General features: G+C 37.4%; 1 protein-coding gene across 10 annotated transcripts; it reads right to left on the reverse strand.

Annotated features, from left to right (window-relative positions):
* Positions 1-5430: 5430 nt before the first annotated feature.
* LOC147548360 (putative serine/threonine protein kinase IREH1) lies at positions 5431-26548 on the reverse strand. 10 transcript variants are annotated; one of them, XM_086668326.1, is made up of 21 exons: positions 25596-26548; positions 24801-24862; positions 24510-24692; positions 22964-24340; positions 21621-21793; positions 21106-21352; positions 19642-19734; positions 19397-19537; positions 19202-19294; positions 18067-18277; positions 17813-17898; positions 16319-16407; positions 16144-16195; positions 15984-16040; positions 15685-15855; positions 15505-15582; positions 14395-14557; positions 14207-14289; positions 13883-13960; positions 7519-7579; positions 5431-6813 (listed from the first exon to the last, which is right to left on the reverse strand). In XM_086668326.1, the coding sequence occupies exons 1-17, from the start codon at positions 26257-26259 to the stop codon at positions 14474-14476; spliced, it is 3861 nt and encodes a 1286-aa protein (XP_086524452.1). In that variant the 5' UTR covers positions 26260-26548; the 3' UTR covers positions 5431-6813; positions 7519-7579; positions 13883-13960; positions 14207-14289; positions 14395-14473. The 10 variants fall into 10 exon arrangements, with proteins under 10 accessions (XP_086524452.1, XP_086524460.1, XP_086524458.1 ...); XM_086668334.1 differs by lacking the exon at positions 5431-6813 and having other exon boundaries at positions 7349-7579; positions 14401-14557; XM_086668332.1 differs by lacking the exons at positions 5431-6813; positions 7519-7579 and adding an exon at positions 9801-10142 and having other exon boundaries at positions 14401-14557.
* Between the last annotated feature and the right edge of the window lie 1016 nt (positions 26549-27564).

Below are 27564 nucleotides of genomic sequence, written 5' to 3' on the forward strand. Positions count from 1 at the left end.
GATCAGTAGTTGGGTGTTTTTAGTGTTTTAGATATTTGATGTTAAATGAAAGTAAATAGAAGTAGTAATGACTAATGAGTTTTGTTCCTTAGCTATTAGTGTAGGGAAGAGAAAGGGGGCAGTGGTCACAGACCTAGAATTAGACAGTGGGAGACGCTCTTCTTCTCTGTCTTTCAAGTTTACCCCCTGATCAATTGCAAAATACAATTCAACCTCAAAGCAGAAACAGATGGACTAAAAAAAAAAAAAGAACATTTTGAAATTTTTGAGTTAGAATCAGAATTTTCAATCATACTTACCATTTTGAATATTCAACAAAAAAAAAAACATTTTGAGATTTTTGGGTTCTTTGAGAACGATACTCGTACAGCATCCCATTTACAAAGGAAATGATAAATGATAAAGTAAACGATAACATCGGACTTACAAAAGAAAAGGACAACATGAATGAAATGCCTACGATATTAATATAAATGAGAACACTCTAAATATCATAAACATAGGAACGATGAACCAAGCAGATATTGATTTGATAAGATGCTATCTTCTTAGTTGAATAGAAGTTGTCTGATTTCTTTTGATTTGATAAGATGCTATCTTCTTAGTTGAATAGAAGTTGTCTGATTTCTTTTTCTTTTTGAGAAATCGACTATTGTGATCTGCTTGGTTAATAATCTACATGTGGTTAGCACGGTAACCCCCTAACTTAATAATGAAAGAGGCTTAAATTTCAAAAATATTTCTTACCGCCGCATCCCGGTGCACTTGCGATGCCTAAAGCAATTCCAGGAGATCTGCGCTGGGATTCTCTGCAGCTGCTGGGCCACCTTCTACAGGGGATAGCCGCTTCACGATCAATCATAATAATGCAGCCATTTTCTCATCATTCGACCTACGGTGCTCCAGTCTTACTTCGAACAAATGCTATATCTATTGGTTTAGTAGTCTCAAAAGAAAGAGTAAGAAGAACTTAAAAGAGATCTAAAGCCTGATATATTATTATGATATTTAGACATTTTTATAAGTCAAGTTCAATAACTATGGATTTCGTGGGAATTGAACCTAGGACCTCCAGGTTTTTGGAGTTTATGTCAACACTTAAAACCACGTGAAAGAGGCTTAAAGCCAGACGGCTTTTCTTGCACTCGCGATTGAAATACGTTTTTCGAAATCGAAACAAAGAGTTTGAAGGAAAAATCCCATCAAGGTGGTGATCAAGAAGGTCCTCTTATTCCCTCTTGAAAAAACCACACACCCATGACCATCATCATTCCCCATCAAACTGTTTTCTTGAGTGAGAAAGTCTCGTATACAACTAAATTGAAAATATAGAAAAATAACATTTCAAAGAATTGGGATTTAACTTCTGTTTTCTATGTGCTCCTACCAAGATCTCTAGAAATCTCAATCCATCAAGTCTTGCACGAATTTCTCCTTCTCTCTAATGACGAACACGCAAACAATGAAATCGTTATTTTTGGATTCATCATCTTTAAGCAAGAGAACCTTTTTAGCTTTTGGAGATTGATAATGAAGAAACTAGTCGAGGGAGTGATGAAGACCGACAGAATCACATCGGATCTCACCCCAACCGTTGTCTCGCATTCCCTATTGAAGATTTTGTATCTATAGCCAGCCATACTTGTGGCATTCTTTTCTCTAGTCAAGAAGAAAGTGATGATAGAGGAAGCGGCGAAATGGAGTGTTTTTGGGAGAGTAAGAGTAGAATTTAATTTGAATTCTGCTCTCCCACCTAGAGTGAATTTAAAATTATCCCGTTACAAATTAATCTCGATTGAGATACGTTTTGAAAAACTACCTCGCTTCTGTATTTTCTGTGGCAGAACCGGGCACACTATTAAGTTTTGTCCACCATTTTTAGCTTTTGCAGACCTTTTAAAGTTTCCGTTATCACCTGAACAGAACCAACGTGTTCGTAGAGCAATGCTCCCGAAATACTCCGAGGAATTCAAAGTTCAATTCTAAAGGAACTCGAGAAAAGAACTTGGGTCTTTTGGCATGGACCGTCCTTTTCCAGTGTCTATACAATACACTGAAAATTCGGACGATATAGAGGAGGATCCTATTGTTTTACCAAATTATTCCATTAATACTAATTTTGGAGAACTTTTATCTAGTCTTTGTCAGGTGAAGAGAAGCAAAATACAAAATCAGGAAGGGGCTACATACCATTTATCCAGGGGACCTATTTATACTATGAGTGAAGGAGGTCATAAAGGAGAGAGCTCTAATCAAAGGAACCCAGAACGACAAAACGAAGAGAGAACAAAGAAACAGTATAAAAGGACTGCTCGTCATTTGGCTACCGATCAAGCAATCGAAGGGGTACCGGCAACCCAAATGCCGGATTCTACATGAGTATTCTAGCTGGGAATTGTCGGGGACTTAGGAACACCCCGACAAGAGAAACCCTTTCTCAGTTCCTAGGGGCGACAAAACCATCTCGGGTTTTTCTCTCCGAAACCCGTCTGACTAATTATGTACCTTTATCGTTATTTAATAAAGTTAATCTTAGTAGTTATTATTGTGTCTCTTCAATTGGTAGAAGTGGGGGTCTTCTTATACATTGGAACCCTACTTTGGATGTTAATGTGAATACTACCTCCCAAAATATGATTCATCTGACTATTAGGTCTAATATGAATTTGATCCCTTGGGACTTGATATGTATTTATGGACCACCCAGGGTCCAAGATCGTCATGTATTCTGGACTTAGATGGTCACGATCATCAATGGACTTAGACACCCTTACTGTATTATAGGCGATTTAAATGCAATATCTTCTCCTTCGGAAAAATGGGGAGGAAGCTCTAATATTCCATTTCTTTCAAATTTTCAGAAATTCATGCAAGATGCAAATTTAATGGACCTTGGTTTTAATGGTCCGGCGTACACGTGGACAAATAACAAATCAATCCACCATTTAACGAAAGAGAGATTGGATAAAGCGCTGTGCAGCCCAAATTGGTTACTTAATTATCCGGAGGTGGGTGTATTTCACTTGCCTAGGTACAATAGCGACCACGCCCCTATTTTGCTCAAATTACAGGTTCAGGGTCAAACACTTCAAACATTAACAAAATTTGAGGTGTATTGGACGAAACACGACGATTACAACCAAATATTTAAAAGCAAATGGGAGCAATCTATGGGACAATTTACAGAGAGGTTAGAACAAGTAAAAGAGGCAACCAAACAATGGAGTAAAAAAGCATTTGGGTTTGTTAAAAATAGATTGGTTATTTTAAGAAAACGGTTGTTAGATATACAATCGATTACTTCTACAAGGGATACTATTGATATAGAAAGTTCTATTCAAGAAGAAATTTTATTTCTTGAAAATTTACAAAGAACAAAGGCAGAACAAAGGCAGAACAAAGAGCTAAGTCGAAGTGGGTCGCAAATGGAGATAGGAATACAAAAGCCTATCATGTTTCTATGTCAATGAGAAGGCAGAAGAACACTATACACCAACTTACACTTAATTCAGGTAATACGACTACTAATGAAGAGGAAATAGCAAATGAGTTGGTACAACATTTTCAGAATCTGTTTAGAAGTGAACCAGTGGTTACACCTCCGGCCGAAATCCTCAATGGATATAAGGTATTTACATCTGAACAAATAGGCTACGTCTCCAGGGTTCCGTCGCAAGAGGAAATTAAGGCTGTCGTTATGGAAATGGGAGCAACAAAAAGTCCGGGACCAGACGGATTACCATGTTTCTTTTTCCAACACAATTGGGAGGTAATCGGGACAGAACTCATTGCTTATATTCAACAAGCTTTTATAACAGGTACTATTGATCCATCTCTGAATATTACGACTGTCGCCTTAATTCCTAAAACTAGAAACCCGAGTATGGCCACAGAATTCAGACCAATATCCTTATGTAATTCGGTTTACAAATTCATCACGAAAATAATTGCTAATCGAATTCGACCCTATTTAGAGGAAAGTATTATGTGGACACAAAACGCTTTCGTTCCAAACCGACAAATTATGGATAATATTGTTATAACTCAAGAGTTATTGCACTCTATGAAAAATCTAAAGCCAAGAAAGGTGCCTTCTCCCTTAAAATGGACATGGCTAAGGCTTATGATCGTGTTGATTGGTCTTTTTTAGAGACGGTTCTTAAGGCTTCTGGTTTCCAGGGGTCTATTTTGAGCCTCATAATGTCCTGTATTACTTCTGCTAGATTTAAAATTCAGGTGAATGGTAACCTTAAAGGGGATTTCACGGCATCTAGAGGACTTCGTCAAGGGTGTCCCCTATCACCCTATCTGTTTATTTTAACCTCGCAGTCACTCTCGCTCTTAATTTCTTATTATGAAAGTAGAGGACAATATACAGGTTACAAGATTAATAGATCCAGCCCAAGCATTTCACATCTGCTCTTTGCCGACGATCTAATATGGTATGGTGAGGCGACTTTTAGTAATTTAAATACAATATTACATCTCATGGAATATTATGCTAGCTTCTCAGGGCAACAAGTCAATTTCGCCAAATCATCCATCTTTTTTAGCACAGGAGTTCCATCAAACATCAAAATGTAGTTTACAAGGCAACTCAATGCACCGATAATGACAAATGAGGCAAAATACTTGGGAGCATTGATTCTGAAACCAGGTAATCGTATCCAAAGTCATAACTGGTTAGTGGAAAAATTCAAAAATACTTTATCTGGCTGGAAAAATAAATTGGTTAGTCAAGCAGGTAGAACCATTCTGATTAAATCAATTTTAGCTTCTTTCTGTACCTATCCATGCAGTTATCAAGTACTACCAACTCAAGTCTCAAACAACTTAGAGAGAATAGAAAGAGACTTCTAGTGGGGACATGATCAAGAAAACAGAAAACTACATTTCATTAGATGGGACATTATTACGAGTCCTAAACATAAGGGTGGTCTGGGTATTAGATCTATTAAATATGTTAACGAGTCTCTTATTGCTAAGATGACTTGGAGACTCATTACCTGATGGGGCCTAAAAGGTTACCTAAATAGGTCTCCACCCGCAAGTATACGGGCGTCAAGTAATAATCCGGTAAGACCGGGATCGATCCACGAAGATAGGAAGGTAATAAGAATATCGAGAAAGTCTAGCCCACCGGTCTAGGTGTCAACCACTAACTCAGACTAAAATGAAAAGATGATAATTGGGGTTTTGATTGGTTTATAAGAAACAACGAAAAGTAAACTAAATTATATAAGGAGAGACGAGAAAGATTCGAAAAAAAAAAGGGTCGAGCAAGAATGGAATGAGAGGGATACTTCGATCCACAAAATCGATAGTGACTAGTACTAATGATCTATAAGCATAAAAAGTTAGTTAACTTCACCCATTTACTTGGATAGGTCAACGAACTCTTGATTTAACTCAAATTCTAGTCCATGAACGGTCTAAAAACCCGGAAGATTTTATCATTAAAAGCAATAAAACTCTATTGTCACATCAAAACGTGTTTCACGAGTATCCGACTACAAAAGCAAGCTAGACATGGCAATACAAATAATAAACGGGAAGAAAACAAAGAAAGACACGAGTTAAGGTGAGAATCTCCCTATTCCGATGAGGCGCGATACTAAGATCGACGGAAAATATATGTGTTTAAGTGCTGTCGATCTCCCTGTAACAGAATGCAGGGGTCCCTTTAACAATGTATAATAGGTGTCCTCTCAGCAGAACCAGAGTTCCCCTTAGCAACAGAGCTTCTTCTTCCTTTCAAGAAATCACCATGAAAGCTTCACTTAAGCTTTCTCTCTCTAGAATTTCAACAACCAAATCTCAAATAAATCACATGGGAGGCAAGCCAAAGATGAAACAAGTAAAAACCCTAAGATTTTAAATGAAGAAATTGGCCGGAATCACTCCAATTTGTTGCGGAAAAGTCTGATATTTCCGGCGAAAAACAAGGTTGATTCCGGCTCGGGAAAATGAGATTCCGGCAACCTAAAGCCGTCCCGAGCTGCTCTAGATGATTCCCGAGCTGTTGCTAGTCCTTGAAGACCGAGCTGCTGTTCTTTGGAACCCTAGACCGAGCTGTTCTCGAACTCCCTCTCTCTCGGCTGCCGGCTAAGCTGCTCTCTCTTCTCTTTCCGGCCAGAACTTTGATGAAATCCGGCGAGTCTTTGCTGCCCGTGCCGGTAATACTGCCCGAGCTGCTTCAATGGAACACTCGATTTCCCGAGCTGCTTCTCCTATGGTATCCCGAGTAGCCTTCTTCTTCCCCTGCTGTCCTGTGTAGCAACCTTGCCGGCCAAGCTTGGCCGGCGGCTCCTTCTCCTCTCTCTCTCTAGCTTTTCTAAACCCTAATTTCTTGAATGATGGAGAAGATCCCCCCATCTATTCAGATTTTTTTCTTTTTATTTCCTCCTTCACTAAAATTGAAACTCTTGACTTGACCACCTCCATTAGATTAGTTGACTTTGACCCTTTAGAGAGGAGGTGCTCACAGAATTTTTACTTGGTCCTTCTTCTTTAGACTCATGGACTTGGGTTTGGGCTGTTGCTTCTCATTAAGAAAACAAAGGGGTGCCTATAGATTTCTCTAATGCTCCTTGGCTTCTTTATTTCATAACGTCTTCGTACGAATTCCGATCAGACTTCCGTTTTCGCCGTCGAACTCACCATTGACTCCACTTTCCATCTAACCTCTGAATTTCACAAAATGACCAAAATACCCCTGACGCTCTTTCCTTCCGGTCTCTTCCACATGAGACGAAAATGTGACGAATTGCTTCGTTTTATTCCGAATGTAATGCCAAACTCCAAATAAGCTTCCTAACAAGAAAAAATACATAAATTATTAGAAATAAAACCCGAAACGAACTAACTCATCCAAGTTAAGTGATCTCAATGTGGTATTTTAACGCCACATCATTACCCAACCCAATGCCATTTGGGCTAAATTATTATTCTCTAAATACATTACTAATGATGATATTTGGAATCCAAACCAGACTCAGACTAAGTCTTCATTTTGGAAAGCTATCAATCATACTGTCACCAAAATGAGAGATAACATTATTTGGATCATTGGTGATGGTACTTCAGTTAAAATTAGAACTGATCCATGGATTCCGGACATTATTAATCATAGGCCTACTATGCTTTTAGATCTTCCTCCACATATCTTTTGGGTTTCTGATCTTATAATGCAGGATGAAAAGAGATGGAATTTAGATTTAATATCAACATATTTTACGGAAGATACTAGCCAGGCTATCTGCAACATACCTATTCCACAACATTTTCAAAGGGACAAACTGATTTGGAAGCCAACTCCTACAGGAAAATTTACTACAAAATCATACTATAAAGAAATATCACCAAACCCTATTTTATCAAATGCAGCACATGATTTCCCTTGGAAATTATTTTGTTAGAAAAAACAAATGATACCTCAAGTTCAAGTCTTCATATGGAAGTTAATACATAGAGGATTACCGACTCTAGGAAGAATAGGATCTATAGTTCAGAATATACCTCAAATTTGCTTGCTTTGTGATGATGGCTCTACAGAAACAGTAGATCACTTGTTTTCTAGCTGCAAAACATATAAAAAACTCATCAATTTAACCGCGAAAATAGATCAAGACGTTATTTCCACAGATCCGGTCACATATTTAAAGAAGATTCTTATGCATGAAGAAAATGATGATGATTTATGGTATATGATAACTCAACTCATGTGGGAATGGTGGAAGGTCCGCAATGACTTTCACTTCCAGAATACAAGAATAGATTTACGGAGTTGTTGGTGGTGTACACAGTATAATCTCAGGTACATTTCTAATCTCTCACAACTCTTTCAAACTAATTTATCGTTTCAGGAAGAAGAATGGTGCCCTCCATCGCCAGGAGAGGTGAAGATAAATTTTGATGGAGCTTATAAACAGAATAAAGCTTCGTGTGCAGCTCTGGCTAGAGATGATGAAGGAAACTTATTAGGGTTTCGATCTAAAAGCTTTTCTCCTAAATCAGCTATTCATAGTGAAATTATGGGATTTAAGGAGGGACTGGAACTAGCGGCTGAGTTAGGGATCCAGAGATTTATAATGGAAGGCGATGCTAAGTATGCCCTAGAACTAATATCATCCGTCGATATGGAGGTCCCGTGGAGAATATCTACGGTCATAAATGATTTGCGCTGGATTACCCAAAATAACCCTATTACTTTGAAGTATTGCCCTCGTATTTGCAATAAGAGAGCACACGACTTGGCAGCTTCAGCTTTACCCCCCTGATGGATCGTTGTTTGCGGTATCAGTACCCAATAGTTAACTAGTGTTACTATTTAGTTTTTATCATGATGTTGTTCTTTTCTAAGAGTAAACTTATGAAAACTTGATTGTAACCTTATCTTATTAATGGAGTTATTTCTGCTCAAACAAAAAAAAAAAAAAAAAGTGATGATCGATCAACATCGAGGAATACACTACCCATACCACCTCCCTCGTCTCTTTCTCTCCGTTATAGTCCAAAATGATTATAATAGATCTAAAAAATAATATATACAAACAAAGAGGAAATCCCTCGAGGTCTCTTTCTCTTTCTAGGGAGGAATAGGTAGTTATTTGATTTTGAGAGAAGTGTTCCCCCTATACATGTTGGTTTTCTTTTTCTTCAGTATTATTATTTTTTCATGAGGTAAGTTTTGAAGACTGTTTTTCTTATGGAAATTGAGTTTTTTTTGTTGAGCTTTATGGAAATTGAGTTAGAGATCTAATTTTAATTTTTTTTCTAAGTTAAAAAGACAGTCTTTTTTTTTGTCAAATATCTAAATTTGTATTTTTTTTTGTTAAAAATATATATATATTCGTATTTTTTGTTTGATTAAAATTTAATATTTGTTATAAATTTTTTGCAAAGACGTTGCAAAATTACTTTGTAAAATTATTGTAAATTGTTGCAAATTAAGAAAATATCTAGAGAGCTTAAGATCGAAAAAAGTTCGAGCGATTTGAAACTAAAAATTTGTAGAGAGTTTTGACCCAAATAAAATGCAAAGAAAAAGTTCGCGTGATGTTGCCTTCTGGCTTAGAGGTGGGAGATGTCGTACATTTATGGGGGCCAAAACAGTGGGTTGGTCACAAATTGAAGCTAGAACGAAATTACCCTAATTTTAACGGTGCCATCTGATAATTTAAATGGACATAGAGAGTTTAACATCCAATCCGGAGAAAGATTAAAATTGCGATTATCCGACCCACAAGATCATCCTAGAGGTATAATTTAAATTCTTGGCCATAAATAATTTGTAAAATTTGCAGTCGAGTAAAAATTAAGTACTTATTTATGAAAAATGGTGAGTGATAGGAAGGCAACTCTTGGATACATCAACGCCATTTCAAGTACGAAATTTGTTCTAGGTCTTTCATGATCGTTTTGTAGAAGTCCGAAGTTGTATTCAAATTCTAGATCCTCTTTCTCAATTTGAGAAAATTTATAATGTCATCAGATGCAATGTTTTGCCATTCCCAAAGGCATAAGCAAACGCATAGCGACTTTGCACAAGTTCTTCTGGTGGGCAAAATGGCAAAGGCATTTGTACCTAAGCCTGGTCATACATCTGCTTTCCGAAAAAGCTAGGAGGGTTAGGTATTCATTACCCTCACCTTGACAATGAGGCCCTCCTAAGCAAGCTAGCTGGAGACTTAAGTCTGACCCCAATTACTTATGGGTAAAGTTTCTTAAAGCAAAATATTTTTCTCAGACTGAATCTCCGGGTCCAGCCAAATCCCATCATTCATTGAACTGGAAGGTAATCAGAAAACACTATGATCTTATTGAAAATCACATCACATTGGAGGTTCACTCGGGAGAAAAAATTAATATATGGAAAGATATTTGGATCCTAGGTGTAAACCATCATCTTCAGAATACAAACAATTCAGCGCTTACTAAAGTTTCTGAACTGATAAATGATAACAGATGGGACGACAACATTCTTAGTCATTCCTTCCCTGATAACATTAGTAACCTTATTAAAGCTATCCCCATTCAATCCGAAGGTACAGATAAAATGAAATGGAATCTAACACAATCGGGAAACCATTCTATCAAATCCATGTATCAGCACCTGAGCTCCGTCACCCAGTCAACTCCTCCTGAGGAAGTAAACTGGAATTTTATTTGGTCCATACCCACCATTCCTCGCATTCAGCTTTTCATATGGAAAATTTGCACTAGAGCGCTACCAGTTCGACAACGCATAGGTAAGTATATTGGTAATATTTTTAATTGTCCTAACTGTTTTGACATAGAATCTATTGAACATGCTCTTTTGTATTGCCCCTTATCTAAAAACATATGGTTTTACTTTAACATCATTTCGACCAATATTCCTTCTCTCTCTGAATGGATTCTGTCTTGGCAAAACCCAGATCAAATTAGTTGTACCGCAGATAATATTCATTTCGTCACAATTTTATGACATATATGGAAAACCAGGTGTGATCACAGTTTTCAGCTAACCTTATGCAATGTTAATACCATTCTAGGTCTCATTGAAATTTTTCCAAAGGTAAGTAATGCTCAGGTAAAACCCACCCCTGCGACAATAGCCAAGTGGCAACCTCCTCTCCATCCTTTCATTAAAATTAATGTTGATGCATTTTTTGTCAATGTGGAACAGATAATAGGTACTAGTTTTATTGTTCATGATTCTCAATCCAAATTTGTCTTTGCTAATGTGAAAGTTGCTAGAGCAATAAACAGTGAGGAGAGTGAGACTCTTAGCTATTCTCAACAGTCTTATTTGGGCGAAAGATAATAATCACATGCAGTTAATTATTTGAAAGCGACAATATCAACCTGATAAAATATCTGAATAACCACCGTCATCAAGTGCAATGGCAATCTTTGGTGCATATCCGTAGAATAAGAAACTTAAAGCGTGAGCTTCAGGAGGTGAAATTCAGTCACATCAAGAGAACATCGAGTACTCAGGCGGATAAATTAGCCAAATAGGCTCGCAGGAAGGAAAGATCTAAAGGGTGGACTTGTATTCCGTATTTTCTTTTGTCTATGTATTGTAATGATACTCTGAATTCTTAGTTGTTTAATATATCCATCCTTAACAAAAAAAAATTATGACGCTTGCCAGAAACAATACATATCACTTAGTAAAATTTTGTGTCCAATCAAACTTGATGAGCATAGGCGTATGATTAAGATACCTTATGCGTCTGCAATGAGATCAACCTGAAGGAGATGTTCTTTGATCACGATGAATACGATCAAATAGGTCAGACACATTGATAGATGAAGATCATCAAGTTCAGACGTGTTAGGGATCGTAATGTTTAGCTAGAACCTACTACGATCGTTGAGTCAAATGTTAAACTTAGATCCTACAATGGATTGTACACAAAAGAACATCGGACCTGATCAACAACTGCAACTAGAAAAGAGGAAACAGTGCGAGTCTAGGCCAAAGTGGTCGAGACCAACATGGTACGGGACATGGTACGCACTAGGTCAGGTATTGACCTGACCCAGTGATGCAACTTATACAGGGTCATTCGGCCAAGCCCAGGGGCCTCATGGCCGAGAGAAGTAAAGGGTCGCAAGACCGAGTCCAAAGGTCGAGGTTTAGGAGTTTCTATGTTTGAGTATTCCTATTAAGTCTAGGTTTAGGAGTTTCTATGTTTGAGTTTCTATGTTTGAGTATTTTCTTATAGGTTTAGGTTTAGGAATTTCTAAGTTTGAGTGTTTTATTATTTAAGAGTCCTAGTTTGAGTCTATCTCGAAGTGTCTAAGTTCCTATAAAAGGAAGTCAAGCCTATCAATGTTATTCACCTTTCAGAGAACAATAATCAAGTTTATCGTATTTCCCTTTATTTAATTAGTTATTCAATCAAGTTTTAATCTTCTTTTCAAGTTCCGCTACGTCTACATCAAGTAATATTAGAGCCTCAATTCTTAAAAGAGGTGGTGAATCCAACTACTATCAATATTTGATTCATATCTAATTCCATCAGAAGAAATCCTTGTTTCAAATCATAAAATCCTTTTGCATCAATTCGTACTTTCATTGGTTTCATATCCCACCGATCAACTAAACCCTAAAGGAAGATCATGGAATTGTTTAGATAAAATTATTGAAAATAGAAAATTGCTTTTCATTGGAGCCCAGATTCAGGCAACTAATTTGTATATGGGTGATCATTTGAATCCGATTTCATAATTATTTATCGTGGGCCTTCTACACATAGTCAAGCTATAAGGCCCCCACGTGAGGAATCTGACACCACCAAATCATCGAAGGAGGCCTTTAAACCCACGGTCGATAATCCTCACAAAGACCTCCCCTGGTAAAGTGTTATCGTTGCTATGAAACATGACATTATTCCAATGTTTGTCCGTCTCGAGGGAAAGTCAATGAGGATTCAGAGAGGCTAATGTTGAGTAGGTAGTCACCAACCCTGATAATGGTGATCGTGTTATGTTGGTTACACGAAAGATTTTGTTCACTCCTTACACGAAGGAACTCTCTGAGAGGAAAAATTTATTTGCTACAAGGGGGACTCTAATGTAGAAGGTATTTACTATTGTTATTGACAATGGATGCGTGGAAAATCTGATTTCTGCCGAACTTGTCGATTACTTGGGAATCCCCCCTACACCTAAACTGCATTCGTATAAAACTGCGTGGATTCAGTCAGTTGTGGATGCTACTTACTGCGGGCATGTTAATACTTATGAATTTCTTTGGAATAAGAAATTGGTTACGTTGTTGTCCCTTGAAGAAGGCTCTGAAGAACTAAACTTCCTTCAAAAACGGTTCGAGACGAACCTCTTGAGAGAAGGGGGAGACTGATGCAAATTATACAGGGCATTCGGCCAAGCCGATAGACCTCATGGCCGAGAGAAGTAAAGGGCCACATGGCCGAGTCCAATAGGTCTAGGTTTAGTGGTTTCTATGTTTGAGTATTTCCTATATTTCCTATTAGGTCTAGGTTTAAGAGTTTTTAAGTTTGAGTGTTTTATTTATTTTGGAGTCCTAGTTTGCAACTGTTTAGAAGTGTCTAAGTCCCTAAAAATGGAAATCAAGTCTGTCATTGTTATTCACCTTTCAAAGAACATTAGTCAAGTTTATCATATTTCCTTTTATTTTATTAGTTATTTAATCATGTTTTAATCGTTTTTTCAATTTCCGTTGCGTCTACATCACCTAAGTACCAAGGGCAAAGGGCCTCGACCAATGTTAGGCCTCTCAACCAAGGCCAGCTCTCGGCAAGGTAAGTTGGGGCGCAACAAGACAGCTCTAAGGGCAGCCTCCTTAGGGAAAGAGGTGGTTTCCACCGCCCCATCCAGCCGAGTCTAGTCTATGGGATCTCAAAAGCAGAGTTTTTTCTTGGTTCCTCAATCAAAGAAAAACTAAACTAAATCTATAAAACCTAATTCCCATTCTAGTTGTAAAGAGAGTTAGTGTCATTTCTTAATATCCATCTTTCAAGGAGAAGAAGAAAGTCTCTTCGTGTTCTAGCTAATCTCCCGTGAATATAAATTGTCATGTTCGTGTGTCCTAAGTAGAAGAGGTACAATTGGAGCTCATGGATCTCATTCTAGTAGGAGCTAACAAAATCATATACATATGGGAAAGCAAACTAAGGTATTTTGACTCGGTTTGGTTCAGCTAACAATTGATTGTTTGGTTTAATTTGGTTAGTTTGGTCAAGACTTGCTCACCTTACTTATCATAAGCTAGAAACATGCATTTTTAGTAATGTTTTGATTTTACTTCCCTAACTTATTTCTCCAAACCTCTTCTAATCTTCTCTCCCTCTTTACAATACATTCTTCTTCAGTTTTTCCTTCAATAACTAAGTGGTGAAAAGCTTACCATGGCGACTGTAGAGTAACTATAGACAAACACCGAGTCACTGACCCATAGGTCTATCTCACTTGAGCAATCCGGGACCTGGTGAGACCAAAAAAGGAAGGCATGTATGTTTTCCGAGTGACAAAATAAAAAGGATTTTAAGTTCCGGATCTTTCACTAATAATGTAACCTCATCCATGACAGTATTACTCCTCCGGTGGTGAAACCACTTGATGTTTCTATTTTCTAAAATTCAGAACTCTAAAACCCCTCTCTAGGGTTTGTGTTCATGAAATGTACATTTGAAGGTTCATAAAACAAAAACAAGATGGACTAAACTCAAACCTTAGCCCCCACAAATGCAGCAATCTTCAATCCAAGGAAGTAACATGACATCCCAGGGTTTGAAGTTTGGGCAGCCTCTATCTCTGCAAATATACAAAGATCAACAAAAACTTATCAATACCAATTCTGAAAATAAAGAACCATGTAATCTATTCAATCAACAAAAAAATGTAAAATAAATTTCTAACATTTACAGGATGTACACATCGGTGAACAAAGCAGGGTCCCTGTATTTATTACGATGACCACGAGGAAGAGAAGCTAATATCATGCATTTTTGTTTGTTGGTGGTTCATCTTTAAAACCCTTAGTCAGCAGATCGTAGTTGATGGATGCAAGTTGAGAGAGATTCTGTACATGAGAAGAGAGATAACCAGTGAGAAAATTTATTTCGAGAAACGTCCAAACAAGGGCAAAGATTACAGATAAAAAAGTTCAAAGTGAATGCCGAAAAGCAGATTTGCGAAGGTTTTCGGTTTTAACATCTTATATTCATTTGTTTCCTCGGGTGCAGTGGTGACATGCTGGGATTATTAGTATCCTGTTTCAGGCAGGGTTAGCCATTCTATAAACCAGGGGTGCCCATGGCCACCCCTGACCTCGGGATGCATCCCTTCCTATGATCGTGCCCCTTTTTTTGGTGCCCTCTGTAAATTGCCAAATCTTGTAGGGCATAATAATCATTAAGTACGCATATACATAAATTGTTATACTATAATTCGCTTATAACTACAGAGGTATTTTAAACGTTAATGATCGTCAATAACGATCTCTTATAGTGAAGAATAATCCCACAGAAAAGCATCAATTATATCAAATTCTACAAAAGTTACACCGTTGCATGAGATTTTATGGATACAAATAGGTCAAAAATCTTGACATATGAATCAAGTTTTGATGTCCATACTCCATAGTAGAAAGTTCACCAGAAGTAATTTTAGTTGAATAATCTTGGACAGACACTATGTTATCGCATATGCAATGCCTAGACATAGAGGCCAATGACTTAATTCTATTCAGTCGAAAATGGTTGATTATGCTAACTACATGGACACATCAGGAATTTTTGCCCTATTTACGGCCCTTGTTACGGTTTGACAAAACAATATGAATTAATTTTAGTGATCCCACAAAATTACTAAAAGAATTAAATAACGTAGCGAACTTAACAGAAGTCATGTGGTGGCATCATAACACAGCAAACTATCCTAAATATGCATGACTAGTTTATACAATTTGGCCGCACCTACGTCCCTTAAATGATAGTTAGGAAATTGCAGATACTTTAGTACACATACCTTAAATGAGAAATTACTAAATGAGTAGTTGACCGGCGAACTGGAATCGAACTCAGCAAGACCTCCACATTCATCTCCCTGTACAAAGACACCAAAAAGTGAGCAAATTCAGGAGAATATGACCAGGTGGGTTTAATATAGACGAAGCAGATTTAATGAAAATTATTTGACGTTGACTACCACTTCATCTTGGCGATTACTGCAACTGCTGTTCCCGCTTACGCTGCCGCTGTCACTAGAATCGTCAAATTCACTTGCGGCATAAACACGTTCATCTGAGGTACTCCAGGAGAAGCGGCTTGTGAAGTAGCTTGTGTCGAGGGCGCTATCTGAGGCTGGAACAAATGCTGCCTGAAAAGGCAAGGAAATTTTAGTTACGTTCTAGAAGCAAATGTTGCACTTACAGGACTGTAACAGAGCACAACAGAAAAACTTTGACGTCTTTTTGAAATGGAAAAAGACTACGTAGTGTCTGTAACCTTCTGTCTAGCAAGTGTGTCCCAGTTGATGTCTTTGAAGAATGCATGTTGCTTCACCTGTATCATAAGGTATTTTCGTATTATGTCAGATGCTATTCGAATAGTATAGATATATTTCAGGATCGTGATGTCTAATTTAAGTTAGCAACGAAGGATATACCTCTGATGCTCCATTGGCCCCAAGTCTCTGGTCAGGATCCTCCGTCAATAATCTTCAAAAGAGAAAATGGAAGAAAGGCATTAGTTAAAATGAAGAATGTTAAGCATAGACATGGAGCCACAAATAAAAGCATGAAGAGCATCCAAATTAAATACAAACAGAAAATTATTCTTACCCGTCAATTAAATCTTGAGCTTCAAAGCTCATTTCTTCTGGTACCCTGGGCCAAGGTATATTACGGTTGAGAATATTGTCAAAAATTATCTGCAAAAAATTCGGAAAGAAGTATCAGTAACCTCCACCGTTTACTAGCATAAAAAGTAAACACGTGTGCAAACTCTCCAAGAACGTGTTAAGGATTATGGATCAAACAGAAAGTCCCACCGCATTGCATTGTACACCGTCCAAAACAAAGTACACAGGTCTAGGACCTCTCACTTTCCTCACAGAGCTTTTTGAGACAAAATTTCAAAATGGACCACAAGAGGTGTTGAAGTTGGGGAAGATACCGGTTCTAGGTGATGGTTTGTACCCCTGGTATTGGGACCACATCAGAGCAGGCATCATCTAAGCTAGTTAAACAAACATAGGTTGCAACTCAAGGTGGGATTTATGCAATTATGCCACAAGATAAATGATGGCTCCAACTCATTGAAAAACTAAACTGGACATTACTTTCCACGAATAAGTCAATCAAACAAAAAACATTCTGCAACGTCGACAGAAATTTTAGTTATTACAAAACTTTGGCAATCATTGTTATCTTCTATTTATATACGAAAGTTAAACCTTACTGAAGAGAGAAATATAAGATCCAAACACCAATGTAGATCAAATCAAGTGCACTGAGTGATGAGCGCTTTAACCAGCATGCGTATCTGATCCAAGCTGAAACTCTCATGTGCATTGCACTTGGTCTAATGTAAACACATTGGTAAAAGCTTCAACCGAAGTTTACGACCATTAAAATGAAGTAAAACACAGTTGGAGTTCTTTAAATTCATTACAAAAACTCATAACTCTTCAAATAAACTTAGGCAAAAATATACTTATTTTTGAAACTTGAACTAAAATTCGTAGTAGGAGATCTTTATGTAGAGAACTCCCTCTAAAGTAATTGAAAGCATAATTAAACTAGTGAATCTTCCTATCGCATATATTTACTAAAGTTAGGACATTTTGGGCATCAGATAACAGAAAATAGCAAGTTTTGATCTCTTAAAACTCTCCTAACAAAAACTATGAAAATCATGAGAAACGGAAAAGGTAAGAAATAAAACAAAGAGAGACAAGAAAATAGAAACTCTTCAATGCTGTGTCTGGATCTAATAGGAGATTTTATTATCCATTCCCGACTGACAACGCAGTTTCACGTTGTTAAAGAAACCTCGCAAACAGGATTACAAATCGACATTTTCATACATGTTGGTTATGTTATGCCTTTTGGGTGGCCGACGGCGAGAAAATGCAAATAAGAACCCATGTACCATAAGAGCATCTCTAATGGTTTTCCATTTCACCACAAGAGCATCTCCAATGGTTTGCCATTCCATAATATGTTTCCAACAGAACATATTATGGAACTCTAATAGAGTATTAATGAATAATTTAAAACAGCCAAGAGTGCATAACAAAAGAATATGGGAGGAGCCCAAACAGTTTACAATACCTGAGGGTGCTCTGCATTGAAGGGTGGAATCCCAACGATCAATTCAAACAGAATAACACCAACAGACCACCAATCCGCAGTTGTGCCTGGAGAACAAAACAATTGCAAATTCAGATTCAAGGTTCGTAAGCTCATAGAAAAAAAATGCGTAAACCCCTAATAACCTACTAATAAATGTGAAGTATAATATGCTATGTGACACAAATCCATAAAATTAAAACTGAAAGTAAAATAAAAAACATGCTATCACATACCATGTCCTGTTCCTAACAGTATCTCTGGTGCCAAATAATCAGGAGTACCCACAGCAGAACGTTTCTGCCTTCTTTCGGGATGGTGAATTGGCTCAGACTCAGGTACTTGAGGCTCATCTTCTCCAAGTATTGATGTCCCACTAACTGCTGGACCAGATAAATCATCAGTGCTGTTGATGAGACCAACCTTTGAAAGCCCGAAGTCTGTTAACTGTTGAGAAAGAAGCCAAATCCTTTAGGAGATACATACAACTTAAATAGGACCGCGATTCCTACATTACAAAAAACCCAATGGAAATAGAAACCAAGACAAGGCATTGACATTCCACCAGTAAAAGTTGACAGTTTAAAGATAATGGCAACATGAATATAAAAGCATATACAACTAAAATAAGAAAGAAGACAGGAAATGCAGAAACCTTTTACTTTCACGAAAGCGAAGTCAGCGTAACACGAGATGTATCAATATTAGGAAGGGAACCCTAACTGCGAAGTTAGACATAGTCGCATAGGTAGCAATGCCATTTGCTTCCGATTGAAAATTCAAGGTAGAATGTAGTATTTGAAATAACAAAAATTTTGTCTCAATGTCCATGCCCAGACTTGAAGTACAGATTAGAATTTTTCAAAATTTATTTTGTTTTGTGTTAAATACTGGGGACCAGAAAATTATTGTCTTCACGGACAATTGTTTGAGCTCCATAATAGACAGTTCATAGTTTGAGCTTTAGAGTAAACATTTAATAGTTTAAAATTTAGAATAAACGGAGAAATGGTTATTAAGATTGGTCAAAGCTATGAGTTTGCTGCTCCACAAATAATAGTGCATAGAACAGAGAGGGTGACTTTGGAGTGCATATATAATCCTTTTAGACTCATTAACCTCATAGACGAGTTAAGCTTAAACTATCTACCAGCTCCATTCTTTAGAATAATGGTATAACACATTTTTTGTGCAAAGGAGATCATCATGAACCATACATGAAGAAATCATAAAAACTGTATCACTTGTAATATTCCAATTCCCAAGAACCAGTTAATTGCATATAAAACATGCTTTTATCATAAAACAAGCAAATATCCGAGACAGGGGTCTTTGCATTCTATTTAAAGCAAAATCTGGCAGTACACTGACCTTGATATGACCATCATGTGCAATCAATAAATTATCAGGCTTCAAATCACGATGAACCACACACAGGGAATGTAAATATTCCAGTGCAAGCACCTGCAAGATAATGCAGTTTAAGGATCTTCTACCTTATTTAACTATTCTTTTGAATCTTGCTGAAGTATAAATTAAATAAACTTAATACAAACTTCAGCTTACAACTTCTGCGATATATACACGAGCAACATCTTCATCCAAGCAGCCTAAATTTCGCAACAAAGAGTACAAATCCCCACCATTCAAGTACTCCATCACAAGATATAGGTTCTCACTACATGTAAATGAGTAGAAGAAGCGAACCTGATACAACTCAAACATGCCTCACATTAAAAAAAATTCCATTCTCTCAGCAGACAAGCTTACCGCATTATAAAATCTTATCAGTAAAGAATAAAGAGACCTACCACAAAAGGATTGCGAACTGAAATCAAGATATCACGCTCCGCCAAAATGCTCTCCACCGCGTTCTTACGAATCATGTCAGCCTTTTTAAGAACCTGTAGGATTGTGATGTATGTACATCACATAAAACAATAAAATAGATATAATTAAAAGTTTTGATAACTAAATTGATATACTAAAGTCACTGTGAATTATGAAATACAACTGTGGCAACTGAATATTATCTAGTGAAAACACCCTATATCCATTTATGGTGTGGAGCTGTGAATTGTTATTCCTGTCAATGCTTTAATCACCTTCAGTTGATCAAATGTTAATTAAGATAGCAGGATGAAGAGTGAACAATTTCGTTGATGTTCAAAAACGATATATCTGTTTTAATCACCTTCAGTTGCAAAAATTATTTATAAGATTATTTTACAAAATTAGAAACCCTTTTCATTTGTTACTAGGTGGACGGTGGACCTACATTAGGGGAGTGTTCCTAAAGGTGTGGGTCACATAATCCTTCCTTAGGTTGACTGCTTGAAAATGTCCTCAGTCAAACTCAAACTTTACAAATTTTAATAGCTAAATAGCATTCACTCAAAGGTAGCCAAACAAATCTAACTCAAGTCTTCGACCTTCATGTAGTTAAAATCAACTCCACCTTACTTTTGATCTTTGTAGTTGCTCGAGGGCGTAGCTTCTTTTGGAAAGATTGCTCTATTTTGGAAAAAAAATCACAAAAATTTAAAAACTAATAATATCTAAAAACATCTCCAGTTTAATTTGAACTTTTAAAATCAACTCCACCTTTATAACTTTTTTGCGATGTCAAAACGAAAGTCAGACACTACAGTTACTTCATTGGATATAATGTGAGATTTTTATATTTACATCTTGTATGTACTTGTACAAAAATCATGTTAGGTCCATACAACATCTCCAGTTTAATTTTATTTGTGCATAATGGTTTATTTAAAAGTAAAATAGCTGTAAGCACAGATAAAGAACCAAATAGCTAAGGAGAAAATATATTTATAGATTGTCATTTCTCCATACGAAGATTTTTAAGCTCGCACACATTATACATGGACATCAGTACACGTATACGTGCACTAAACAAGTTCGATCCAATAACTGGTTTACCTGAAGTGCTATAAGTCACAACTTAAGGTCCTCCATAAACTAAACAAGTTCTCTTCCATCTTTACATAATTCTTGAATTCGACAAGAAACGATTTTTCAGCAGCTTAAATAATAGATAAGACGTGATTTATACACAGCTACAAACTCGGAAAGCATCGAACTCCTTAATGTCTATCAGCTAATCCTTCAAACCTATTGTTTTATTTATGTAACTGAGAACGATGGGAAAAGTTGCGGAGAGAAAGAGAAACCAATGGCCACAACCATACAAAATCAAAATGTTTTTGAGACAAGTAATAAATAGTCAGCAAAACAGTATTTGCATATGATAGTACCTTTATAGCAAAAAGATCCCCTGTTGTTCTCTTCTTGGCCAAGAAAACCCGACCAAAAGCCCCACGACTGATCGGCTTTATAATCTCAAAATCATCTATAGAAGTGCGGTCCTTCGAAGGGTGGACGGGGCTTGTTCTTAAGCTGCGTAGCACATCATCCTCTTGTACACCATCTTCATCAAATGTGATACTTGTAATATCAACCTTTTCATTGTCAACAAGCTCACAGAGTTGCAAGTACTTCTCCCTGCGGAATGGAAATTCACGAAGGTATGAATATGCATGATTATGGACTGGAGAAGTGGCGAAGTGAGTTAAATCAAAACGAAAAGATACTCATGACCAAATAAGTGGTAGGGACACCGCAACATTTTATGCTTTTTGGAAAATAAATACCATGTTTAATTTAGCTTTAAGTGAAAAAAAAAATGATTGAAAAGGAATAATTACCCCTAAAGCCCAAAAACACAACTACAACAGTAAGCAACATCTATAAATATGAATTATGGACTCACTTGATCAATTTCTCTATGCGCGTTCCAAATGTCTCTACAGTATATGCATCTTGCTTCCTACGGTCCACTACAACCCGCAAGTCTTCAAGACAAGTAACCAAATATGACATTGAACGATCGTCATTAAGTGGTGTATTGGCTACACATCGAGCAATGTCGACAAGTTCATTCATCTGCATTGACCAGAAATATCTAGGAAATTGTTAGTGATTTTACACAGATGAGTTTATTCATGGAAAGAACGAAGATATCAGAGTTAATAAACTAATAGGATCTCTTCAATTTGCACAAAATGGCAATTAAGAAGGAATGACCTAAAGTTATATATGCACAGAGAAAAATTTTTATAACAAACTGAGAAATGTACATCAATAACAAACACGGCTCCCAATGGTCACTACTATAGCCAGAAGATCATCCAACAACTTAGTCTAGCTACATATGAAGTAATGGAGATGGAGAGAATGAGTTGATCTGGTATTCAGGCATACCCAAATCTCAGAATTAGAGGCAGAGGTGACTCGTTTACATCATTAATAAAGCCAGCAATATTTTCAATCAGAATTGATGATACTATTTTAGGAAGATGTGTAGTTTGTGGATCACTTCAAACATCTTAGCCTTGGTTATTATAAGTAATGGAAGTGGAGGGTAGGATCTATGTTGTCAAAGGCGCGCTTAAGCGCGCCTGAAGTGACCAAGGCGCAAGGTATCTGAAGCCCTCGACTCGCTTCAGATACTGTTCCCCTGGTTTCCCCAGGTGTCGCCTCAGCGCGCTTAGTCGATCGACTAAGGTCGACTAGGGGAGTCATAAAGTCGAATTTGTCGTTGATTAGTAATTTGATTTATATGGCAATGATTAGGAGGTGAAAAGGTAGATCTTCCATTACATTTTAGCACGGTGAGATTAGGCCAGTACTATAGGGGAATTTGTCGTTGATTTCTGTTACTTGCAAGTTTGTAACCACTTGATTGCTCAAGGGTAATTATCTGACATGTGTCACCAGAAAGCCCCATATAGAATACAGTATTTTTCTGTTCTTTATGTTGCAAACCATTTCCAAGCAAGAAGAAGAATATGTTGATAATTGCCACCTCGGTTAGTAAGATAGATGAAACAATTACCTTCAGTCAGTATAATGCAGTTCATATAAGAAACTGGGGTCCTACCAATCATTGTAATCTTTAGCAGGTCGCTTAAGTTAAAGCTGCTTCTATAGCTTTCTATTTTTCTTCTTTTTTTCTTTCATATTTCCTATTTATAGGGCTCCATGGCTTTCATTAATTTTATCGACTAAGAACAAAATAATCATCTGCACAAGTGTCACAAAGATCGCAAGTACCTGGGGAATGTCTTCATGTTCAGAATATGCCCCTTTTCCTGGCAATAACAAATCTATGGGGTCAATCCTTGGTGTCAACAGTGGAGACCGAGGAGTCATGCTACCAGCTGATGACGTTGTCATTACTTGATCAGATTTCAGACCAAAACGAGTTTTACATGACATGGATGGCAGACCCTTTAGGTCATCCATTAAAAGAGAATTATCAGTCTCAGGAAGACAATCAAGCATGTCTTCTGAGCCCCTTCTAGACCAATCACTCATTTTTGGAGATAATACATCAGATTCTTCAGTAACATTTGAATTTGAAATTTTTGCAATATCAGGACTTCCTACTGTATTCTGTAAATCCTTCTGTGAAAAGGATTCCATCATCTTCTCAAGTGTATCTGCAATCCTAATTAGACGCTCATTAACACTTAAACCTTTATGATCGCATCTATCTGCAATTGCACAAATTTTTGAATGTTCCTCCACAAGAGCAGTTGGTACTTCTTCTTCACATATGCGACAAATTATCGAATTATCGTCAGAATGAACTGATTGATCCCAATAACCCCAAGAGGATCTGTGCTGATGCTTCGACGGAACAGAAGAATTCCTATGTTCACTGGAAGGAGGGAGTTCAGAAGGTTTAATGGAAATCAAATCTTCATCAGAATTTCCTGTCCCACTTACTGTCTCTAATCCATCCACCTTGCCGGCATACTGTGCATTAATTACTGGTATAGCTTCTTTCGGGCTTTTTTCTGCTGGAGAGGGAAGCTTCTTCCAAGAAGCCATTTTATCCATGCTAGCTGGTGAATCGAGTTGTTTTGTACTTTCGGCATCAGGAGGCGAAAGTACATCTGCAGGCTGCAAGATGTCTCTTTTCCAACCAAATCCACTCTGTTCCTGACTATAAAATTTCTTCTGGAGCGTTGTTTTCACTGTCTTCGGAACGCCGGAATTTTTCTCATTTCTTAATGGGCCTGATGATCGTCTATCAGCAGAATGCATGACTCCAGATCGTCGAAGCCCAACGTGTGCATCCACTGCCATGCCACTCTCCTTGTGGAACTGCAACAACCTTGTGCATCTTGTGAGAATGAAAAGCATACGGGTATGAAGCTGCTTCAGTATACCCATAGGAAGCTCCTGACGCCTATCATCCAAATCCTGAACTATGACTTCACACTGAAGCCAAAACTCCCCAGGTGACATAACAGCACATTGTCGTGCCAAAATTAACAAATCTTCAATTGTTTCTTGCCATTCTGGATGAGCATCTGCATTTTTTTCCAATACTCCAACCAAATCTCCCGCAAATACAGCCAGATCAGAATCAACTTCCTCCTTTGCCTTATCAAACTTTGCACGGATTACAACCAATACTTCCTATATATACAAAACAGATTGGTAAATCATGAGGGGGGTTTAAAAACTGAAAGCACACACAGTAATACAGAAGTAGCTTCAAGTTACATGTGTTGATTAGCCTTTGCAATCTAAGAGAGTGAAAAGAAGAAATGCTTCCTTCTCCGCAGAATCTAAGAAAAGTAATTACCTCCAAGTTATTTAAGCCTTTAGGCTTCCAAAATGGATATGGTCGAACACCTTTCGAGTTCAACTCATGGGAGAAACTTTTAATATCAGCAGGTGACCTCTTCCTAGGAGCACTTGTAACCCGAAGGAGTGCTTTAAAACGAGGAGATTCAGATTCCTTTGGTGTTTCACAATCGAATGAAGGCTGAAAGCGATGCCCAATTATCATTATCATTAAATAGAAACAGAATCAACGGCTACATAACCCATATACACTATAAATGCCAAACAAAGAAACCTTAATTACATGTACCTCTGGAGTACAAACATCTGATCGTAAGCATCCAGAATGGCCCCATGAAGGATTAAATTTCCCTGTAGTCATAGAATGATTTAGACGGAGCTTTTGATCCACAATGTACAAGGTGTCATCGGTTGGTTCATATGCAAGTATGAATGGCATCTTTCAAAAATTCTATATGTTATTATCTCAACCCTAGGATGAAAAGCAATTAAATCTAGACGACCCAAATTTGAAAATTTAGATCTCAACCATAGGAGATAAACATGTGAGGATTAATCCTAACCCTTGGGAGGAGGGGGAAAGATACCCTCCTCCATTATTATATAGATGGGGATTCTCCATATTGATTTTTAAGATAAAAGGAAGTAATTTCTAATCTTATATTGTACAGTACTATAAGAAGAGGGGTTTCTAAACCATCAACAACGATAGGGGTGTTAAGTTGGATATCAACTATGGGCCTCGTGTACTCTTTCAATCATGTCAGGCAGAGATGGACAACCGACATATAGGATGATGAATGTGGTTCCCTTGTGGCACTTAACTAGGTAGATGAGGACTTTAGTAAGACGATAACTCAAGCAGGGAAGAGGAAGGTTTTGACTACCCCGAAATCAAAATTATCCATTTGTCGTTCAAATTATGTGCAACAATTCTCTCTCAACATACATTGGCATTTCAAAATACAATGATGCATTGACAAGGCGTAATCAAATGGCATTTTTAGGTACATTAATCACAGTTAAATCAACGAAAAATCTCTCTATGAAGAAGAAAGAATCAAATAGCAATAATTGATCATACCCATTTCAGCAGGTGGATCACTGTTGTTGAGGCTAGTCCGAACCTGAACATTAGGGCTCTGATCTCTACTCTGCCCACTCCCAGTGGACATACTGTCGGAATTACTCACATTATCCAACCGATTCTTGGAAGAATCATTCTCCTGCTTAATCATCTTATTCAAATTGATCTTCTCCCCCTCCTTCTTCTTTCCATTATTCTTTCCAGAAGAAGAAGATGAAGAAGAACAACCATCACCAGCTGCCCTAGAAAGATTACTAGCACCTAATGTGGAACCCTTATCACCACGGAACCCAAAGAAACTTTCCTGAGGAAGTGGTCCTGATCTCGTCTTTATCCGATTCAATCCAAGTGAAGATGCAAGAATGGGATAAGCTCCTGAGGAAGAAGCTCCTTCTTTCACATCTTGCGGCACTTTACTACGAAATTTCGGAACTGTTACTGGAACTTCTTTACCTTTGATCTCTTTCTTCTTTGATTGATTTTGTTCTTTGATTAGGGATTTTCTTCCGATCTGAACATCTTCTTTATCAGATTTGACCTTTTTCTTATCCGATCTACTAGGGGAATCTGGACCTATTATTGTTTTGGGACTGTTTGATCCGTCTGATTTTGATGATGAATCTGATTTCTTTGAAGAGAAAAATCTTGCTTTGAAAGCCATATCTTAAGGGTGTGATGAGGTGGATGAAACCCTAGGAAATAGCCATGAATGTGAATTCAGTCATGAAAAATGGCGACTTCAAGTCAGAACTATTACCACTACTACTGTATACTACCCTGGTTTCCAAATCGAGGAAGTGGTTTTTAGATGTGTGGTGTTGACTGTTTACAGTTTTAAATTTTCTAGAGAGAGAAAAAGAGGATGGTGAAGTTTTTATAGGGTGGGGAAGTAGTAGAGTAGGATGGTCCAGCAGTTTTTATAGACGATGCCCGAACTTGTTAAATGCAACGTCCACTTATGACCTGGTCAAAAGAACTTGACCATACTTAAAGATAATGCCTAATTTGAGGGTGTCTATCACCCACCTTTTTTTCTCTTTGTCTTCCGACAAACAGTCGTCTGTCGGTGATCTCTGACCCGTGATCTCCGGTCGGCGACTTTTTTTCACTTTTTTCTTCTTCCTCCTCCGCCTTCCTTCTCTCTCTACTTTTCTCTTTCTCTCTCTCTCTCCCTCTCTCTCTCTCTCTTTATAACCCTTTGCCGAGATGTTATAGAGAGAGACTAGAGAAAGAGCAGAGAGAGAGAAGAAAATGAAAGGAGGAAGGACAGAGAAGAAAAAGGAGTAGAAAAAAATTAAAGTCGTTGGTCGGAGATTAGGACCTGCGATTGTTTACCCTTCGCCAGAGATAGAAGAAGAAGAAGAAAGTTTTTTTTGTTATGGTCGCGGTCATACGACAACCTAACGGCGTCAATTGTGCTGTTAGGTTGAACATTATTTGAGGCATTGCCTCCTTTGCATACATTACTTTTTATCATTTGAAGAATTGCTTTTGCAAGCTTGCCTTTAACAAGTTTGGGTATTGCTTGTAAAACCTCCCTATATGTTTTCGGTTTTGAGTTTCTTACAAACCCAAGGTTGTGTGTTGTTCTATGTGGCTGAATATGAATTGGTAGAACTGAAATAGTTTGAATCTGAAGTGGTTGATTATCACAAGTTAAAAAGTTTGTTTTCTAATCTGGATCCCGTGTTTTTTTTTCAGGTCTGAAATTTGAATTGGAATGCAATTCAGATTTCAAAGGTTTGTTTTTTTATTTAAGAAAATCTAAAATGTTGGTCGAATTGAGTCCACGTTTGAATAGGCTGAAAACTGATCCATTTTTTCAGACATCAAAATTAGTCTGAAACAAGGGCCCAATATCTGAAATATGTTAAATGTCGTTTAAACTCCCCCTCCCCCCTAATTAAAATTGTTCTCATGTACAACTCTTTTACCACCACCATCACCACAAATCTACAATCAGATA

This window comes from Eschscholzia californica, unplaced genomic scaffold, assembly GCF_041429995.1.
Source record: "Eschscholzia californica isolate CP2 unplaced genomic scaffold, dmEscCali1.0.p SCAF_3, whole genome shotgun sequence".
NCBI classification, from domain to species: Eukaryota; Viridiplantae; Streptophyta; class Magnoliopsida; order Ranunculales; family Papaveraceae; genus Eschscholzia; species Eschscholzia californica.

Excerpts from the sequence above, each read along its gene's own strand:
- LOC147548360 (XM_086668326.1), bottom strand. The coding sequence starts at position 26,259 with ATGGCTTTCAAAGCAAGATTTTTCTCTTCAAAGAAATCAGATTCATCA. Across the intron at positions 24,863-25,595 it reads TGATCCACCTGCTGAAATGG|GGAAATTTAATCCTTCATGG; the intron begins GTATGATCAATT and ends CTATGACTACAG. Across the intron at positions 14,558-15,504 it reads TTAGTAATTTCTCATTTAAG|AATCTCTCTCAACTTGCATC; the intron begins GTATGTGTACTA and ends TCTCATGTACAG.